The sequence below is a fragment of the Babylonia areolata genome, chromosome 3 (assembly GCF_041734735.1).
Source record: "Babylonia areolata isolate BAREFJ2019XMU chromosome 3, ASM4173473v1, whole genome shotgun sequence".
Taxonomy (NCBI): Eukaryota; Metazoa; Mollusca; class Gastropoda; order Neogastropoda; family Buccinidae; genus Babylonia; species Babylonia areolata.
In genome coordinates, this window is record NC_134878.1 from 35511342 (window position 1) to 35518568 (window position 7227).

General features: G+C 42.5%; 1 protein-coding gene across 1 annotated transcript in view; it reads left to right on the forward strand.

The window, feature by feature from the left end:
* The window catches only part of LOC143280304 (uncharacterized), a 75594-nt gene extending 69016 nt beyond the window's left edge, over window positions 1-6578 (forward strand). The window contains exons 7-9 of the mRNA XM_076584935.1: window positions 628-787; window positions 6366-6368; window positions 6570-6578. Coding sequence (XP_076441050.1) covers window positions 628-787; window positions 6366-6368; window positions 6570-6578 — 172 coding nt within the window. The remainder of the gene's footprint in view (window positions 1-627; window positions 788-6365; window positions 6369-6569) is intronic.
* Window positions 6579-7227: the final 649 nt, after the last annotated feature.

Consider the following 7227-nt stretch of genomic DNA (forward strand, 5'->3'; position numbering starts at 1 on the left):
AACCCATACCTCCCTCATAATGGGAGACAACCAATATCAGTCATATGCGCCGACAAGACTCGGCAGCTTCCTCTCCCCCCACACCGCCAAACCCCACTCTTCCAGTCCGCTTACCCCTTCCTCTCTCCCTTCCCCTCTACTCCACCTCTCGTTTCAACCCTTTTTTTTTAATTAAAAAAAAATATATATATATATATATATTTTTTTTTTAGCCCACACTTTCTTTATTCCATCCACATCATTTTCACTTCCCATTCTACCAACCAATGTCCCCTCACCTCCAGTTATCTATCTATCTATCTATCTTCCCCTTCCTTGCAACCCCCTGTTGCCCCAATCCTCACCTGTGATACATGTATACGTCATGAAACGACACTAAAAACAGTGTCTGTAAAAAGTAATCCAGTTCGTTTTGATTTACTTGAAGCATATTTTGTCATGTCAAGTGAAATAGTGTGTGGGCGTCGGGGGGGGGGGGGGGGGGGGGGGGGGGGGGGGGGGGTTCTTTTGCTTTTGCTTCAGGGGAAAACGATGGTTTGAAGAAAGTTGTCGACGAGGAAAAAGACGATGTTGATGACGAGGAAGAAGACGATATTGTTGACGAGGACGAAGATGATGTTGTTCAAGGATGAATACTATAATTGTTGACGAGGACGATACTGTTGACGCGGATAAAGACGATAATGTTGACGAGGACGATACTGTTGACGCGGATAAAGACGATAATGTTGACGAGGACGAAGACGATGTTGTTGACGAGGACAAGGACGAAGACTATGTTGCTGACGTGATGACGACGATGTTATTGACGATGACGAAGACGATGATGACGAGGACGAAGACTTTAATTGGTGATGAGGACGAGGACGGTACTGTTGACGGGGATACAGATGATACTGTTGAGGACGATGTTGTTGACGTGGACGAATGACGATGTTGTTGTAGTGGACGAAGACGATGTTGTTTGCGAGGAAGAAGGCGAAGTTATTCATGGGGGCGATGATTGTGTTTTTCAGTGATTTAGACGAAGATAACTCTGTGTTGTTGACGTGGCGACGGCGATAGCAGTTGCTGCATGACTGACTTGGTGACACTGGCAGTTGTTGACGACGTTTTTTGTTGTTGTTGTTGTTGGGGTTTTTTAATTATTGTTTTTGTTTTTCTTTTCTTTTCCCCCTAGCCCTGAGAAAAGGGCACTTTACATGCCTTCAATACCAGCCAAAATTGTCTTAACGCTGCTTTTGAACGTGAGCGGACACTGCTTGCTGATTTTATTTGTTTATTTTGCGTGTCACCTGATGTCAGGCCGTTACGTGCCTGTAGGTCTTTCTGACGACCGTAATGTAAACTGAATGAGGTTTTTGTGTGTGTGCGTGCGCGCGCTTGTGTGTGTGTTTGTTTGTGTGTGTGTGTGTGTTTCTGTCTGTGTGTCTGTGTCTGTTTGTGGTGGTGGTGATAATGGTGATGACCATTTTGATTAGGGTAGGTTCGTTAGGCTTATTACTTGTCCAATGAGAATTGAAAGCTTGCGTGCGCGGAAGGACGCCACTAATTAACACACACACACACACACACACACACACACACACACACACACACACAGAGGTTTTATGTGTAGTTTTTTCCCCCATTTTTAACTCCAGTTCTTTTCATGTTATTCCCCGTAGTGTCACACACGCAATTATTGTTTTATGGAGTCATCCTTGGACTTCACAATAGTTTGGGCTGCTGTACGTTAGGTGTATTATCCATGTCTGTTACTCTACAGGCCCTCGATCGCAGTCACTCCATAGAATTACGTTGCACTCGCTCAACTGTATCTACCATAAATGGATTGTTGTCACAGACTGGCATAAGTTTACAGTTGGTTTCTCTATTGCAATGGGAAATCATTTACAGTTTAGTCTTTTTTGAAGGACTGTGACTCTCAAACTAAGAGGCAGCATTGCACTGGCTCTTGGTGTTGCAGCCTTGGGGGCTAGTTGGCCTAAAGGACCCACCCCAACGCCGACTGTCCCAAAACCTGATCTTCAGTTGACCGAGAGAGGGGGGATGTAACTTGAGCAAGACGCGCGCTCTCTACTATGATCAAATTCTAGCCCAGATCGTCGGGACAGCAGTTGCCTCCTCTGCTGTTCGGATGGTCACAGTCAAACACGACTGACTATCATACATTATTGTTGAAGACGCCCGATCGACAGTCACCAACCAACGTTTTAATATATGGAATCCAAATATTCGATTGAGAGGAATACGGCCTACGACTGACGATGGAGACGGGTGGGGCAGTCATTTACTTATGCGGCACCGTAGAGAAAAGACATGCCCCGTACTGACACTAAGACACATGCAACACGTTCAAACCATGGGAGGGAGGCTGTCAAGCAGAGTTTGTGTTCCGCAGTCATTGTGTCATTCACCGGCTGGCTGACCGGTCAATCTCAATGTGGACGAGTAGATACCACTGCGGCGTGTTTCCATTGTAAATGTTTAAAAACGCGAGTGCTTAACGTATACTGTGCGACCATTGACAGTGACCACAGGTACGTTTCACTTTTGTGAAAGTTCTCTTCTGTTTGTTGTATTAGTGGTCCCCTTTTACTGACCGAACGTACGTTTTAACGTTTGTGGAATTTGTTTTATAGCCAGTATTTGGTGCTGGTAGTTTCATAAAAGTTGGTTTTTTGTTTAAATGGAGTGATGGCCTAGAGGTAACACGTCCGCATAGGAAGCGAGAGAATCTGAGCGCGCTGGTTCGAATCACCGCTCAGCCGCCGACATTTTCTCCCCCTCCACTAGACCTTGAGTGGTGGTCTGGACGCTAGTCATTCGGATGAGACGATAAACGGAGGTCCCGTATGCAGCATGCACCTAGCGCACGTAAAAGAACCCACGGCAAGGGTTGTTCCTGGCAAAATTATGTAGAAAAATCCACTTCGATAGGAAAAACAAACAAAACTGCACGCAGGAAAAAAATATTTAAAAAACAACAACAAAAAAAACCAGGGTGGCGCTGTAGTGTAGCCACGCGCTCTCCCTGGGGAGAGCAGCCCGAATTTCACACAGAGAAATCTGTTGTGATAAAAAGAAATACAAATACAAATGCAATTTGAATGGTGGAGACCGTCGCATTTGGATGTCCGTGAACGAAAAGGAAAGGTAAAGTAGGTTGGTGTTTACCAATTAAAAGTAATGTGAAAATGTTGCTGTTTGGAAGAAATGACTTTTCAACAAATAAGTCAGCACTTCTATATTACAAAGCCAGTGTCATAGAACTGTGTGAATCCTTTCAAAACCCTGTTAATGAAGATAAATTGGTTGTTTGTAGAATGATCAACAATTCTCAACAACAACAACAAAATAAAAAGCATGTGTGTCTGGGATTCTATCTGTCCATATCATTTTCGTATTTTACGGAAAACATGTCAAAAGTCAAATAAGAAATTGTATCTTTCAAGTGTGCTGTCATATGTGTTAGCAGCAGACATACTTTAAGAGTATGTATATAGATTTGTTTTAGGTCACTCTGATGCATGTCTCGATGATACGGGTCTGGCCATGGACCAGAGCTAAATGGCAGAGAGAGAAAGAGGAAGACTGGACACTTTTTCTTCGCTTGCAAAGTTTTGGGGCAGTGCTGACCTTTAGTTTTGAATCTGTACTGGGACATGACGATGATGGTGGAGGGTGGGGAGAAGGGTGCTTATGGTATTCAATTTCAAATATTGTCGATTTATGTTTCCAGTCGGGTGCTTTAAAATAAGTGAATAAGTGAATAAATAGTTTGTCTTTGTTGTGTTTTCTTCACTCCTCTGTCTTTACTGTCATCTTTCCCACGTAAGCTTTACATCTACTGAAGGTGAATGTGACAGGTTGCCATGCTCATCTGCACTGCATAGCCAATTGCATATGTTGTTTTGTTTTGATGACAGTTTTCTTGAGAAACAGAGCAGATTTCATATTCTCCATTTCAGAGAGAGACTGAGAGAGAGAGAGAGAGAGAGAGAGGGGGGGGGGGTGAAAAGTGATTGTATAGGTCATGAGTGACAGAAAGACAGAGAGGGATTGATCGTATGTTTGTGTTCACTTGTGATAGTGGGGTTTTTGGAAAGGGTTGTAACTTGTTGACTAGTGGTGATTGTGGCATTGCATGTGTGTGTGTGTGTGTGTGTGTGTGTGTGTGCGTGCATGCGTGCATGTGATCATTTGCCAGTAAGGGGAGGGGTGGGTGTGTGATGAGAGGTTATGTCCTTGATCACACACACCTTGTGTCCCAAGTTCAAACTATTCAGGTGTGATGTTGAGGATCAGTAGCCATAGTACATTGACTGCTTGTAGCCACAGCTGTTTCATGTTACTACTGTTGTTGCAAAGTTCTGTATTGTTCTATCAACTCATAAATGTGTTTATGGGCCAAGCCAACTCATTTGTCACCCTTTCCCCCCACTTCAGTCATTTTCTGGACTCCGTCCCCCGTCTCCCCCCCCCCTTTCCCTTCACATGCCCCATCTCTCCTCCACCTCATCCCTTTCTTCTGTCCCTGCCAACCACTCAGGTATGTTTCCTCTGGAGAACTCTGTGAATGGTGTATATGTGGGGCGGGTGTTGAGGGTGTGTCAGATTGGTCGTCTGTGTTGGTGTCTGTGAAGCGTGCCCTCCAAACAGTATGCAGATTATTTTGCCATCTGCATAATTTGTTTGTTTGTTTGTTTTTCTTATATCTTCTAGAAATTTTGAAAATCCAAAGCTTTGTTTGCAATTGTACAATAAAAACACCTTGAGCACTGTCTAATGTGTGGAGCACAAATGATGCATCACACAGCTTGCCTGAACATTCAGTCTTGTTGTCTTGGATACCTGCGTAAGACATGTCTGAATTCAATTGTTGAACTTGGATGCTCAGACAACTTTCATGGAATTGAGTAGCTGATGAAACAACACATTACCCCCACAACCTCTGTGCTTGTTTCCAGCAGAAGACTGGACACATTGCGAGTACAACTTTGTATTGAATGCTGATGTCTCCCACAGTGATTGCTATAAATGCCAGTGTATCCTGCAGTGTTTTAAATGCCAGTACCCACTCCTCCCCTTTTACAAATAATGCTTTTTTTTCTTAATTCCTTCAGTGATTTGACTTTGTGTGCCTATTCTGCACCCTCTTAAAACACTCATTGTGGACGTTTATGAATGTGTTTCACTGTAAAAGTTTATACTGTATGATCTTACTGCATACTATTAACAAGAGTATTATATTTGGCAACCGTGAGCAAAGGTGCGTAATATCAGCCTTGAAGAGAGAATCATGGTAAACTATTGCTGTTTGTTTGAGGTTGATGTTGATGCATATGTATCTGAGGTTTTCCTTTTGTCTCTGTCATTTCAGATGTTTTGTGTCCTTCCGTAGCCGCGCCTTCCTGCCTTCTTTCTCCTGTTCAACATCCCCACACCCCGTCCCTGCCCCTGCCCCCTCTTCATCCTATATATCTGATCTGTCACCCCTTCCCCCTTTCACTGCCCATTCTGGATTTAAAAGTGATCCTTATGTCAGTGTACTTTACATATAATTATAATTATATACATGTGGGTGCGTGCAAGTGTGGGTGAGTGAGGAAGAGGTGGAAAATGGGGAAGAGGGGGTCAGTGTTTTGTGAAAGTGTTGTCCTTCTGCACATGGGTGCGCATGCATGAGAGTTGGGGGGTGAGTAGGAGGTGGGGGGTAGAAAGAGGGGGTGGGATGGAGGTTTGATGTGTGCATCCTGCCAGATAGCTAAAGCTCACAGAGATTTCGCGAAAGATGTGGCACAAAACATACCATTCCAAACATACCGGTGTTGATGTTCCAGTGTGATACCCAAGTGAGAGAGAATGTGAACCCCAACAAAAAAGGTGATGTTAACAACCCCAAGGACCAGATGAGTTCGCTAACTGATCACTTGATTCCATTCCAGTAGATGGCTTGATCCCATTATATGGATGGTGTTATATCCTAAACTGAAAAAGTGATCCTCAACCATCATTGTGATCCCAGTGAAACAAGACCTTGTAATCTCCAGCAGTTAGATCCCAAACAGGTGGTGTGATCCTAAATTAACAGTGTGATCACCAATTATTAAGTGTGATTGTCAAATAATATATGGCATGATCTCCAATCTAAAGATGGCGAGATCCCAAACTGACGGACAGCAAGGCCCCATATTTAAAAGGTTGTGTGATCCCCAATTTAACATTGGTGTGATCGCCAATAAACAGATGGTTTGGTCCCCAGTTAACAGATGGTGTGATCCCCAGTTACAGATGGTGTGATCCCAGTTGCAGATGGTGTGATCCCCAGTTAACAGATGGTGTGATCCCCAATTTAACAGATGGTGTGATCCCCAATTTAACAGATGGTGTGATCCTTGATTTGAGATGGTGTGGTCCTCAAATTAACAGATGGTGTGTGATCCCCAGTTAACAGATTCCCAGTTAGCAGGTGGTGTTATCCCCAATTAAACAGATGGTGTGATCCCCGATTTGACAGATGGTGTGATCCCCAGTTAACAGATGTTGTGATCCCTGATTAACAGATGGTGTGATCACCAATTTAACAGTTGTTATCCCTGATTAACACATAGTGTGATGACCAATTTAATAGTTGTGATCCCTAACTAGCAGATCGTGCGATCCTCTGTTAAGTGTGATCCTCAGTTAACATGAAGGGCGGTCCCCAGTCAACAGATGTTGTGCTCCTGTTTTCATGCATGAATGTTGTGACCTCCAGTTAACAAACAAGGTGATGTGAAATGTATCGTATTTAATGTTACTGTCATGTTGAATCATGAACATCTGATGTGACTGTATCAGCCTATTTCATTGATGGACAAAAAGGGCTGTGCTCAAAACAAAATAAAAATCAAGATTGTTGATATGTTATATTGATTATATAGTTATTTGTTGTGTGTATGTATGTATGTATGTATGTATGTATGTATATATATATATATATATATATATATATATATATATATATATATATATATATATATATATATGTATGTATTTATGTATTTGATGGATTTGTTAAATCATTTTGGACAATTTGCACATGAAAGAGCAGATACAGTAAACATTTATTTTGTTAATGTGTTTAAAAAAAAAAAAAAGGTTAACATTGTTTCCAAAAAGCATTTAACTTTTGCACAAAATACTTTTACCCATTTGCACAATGCGTGTTTACTCAAAAAA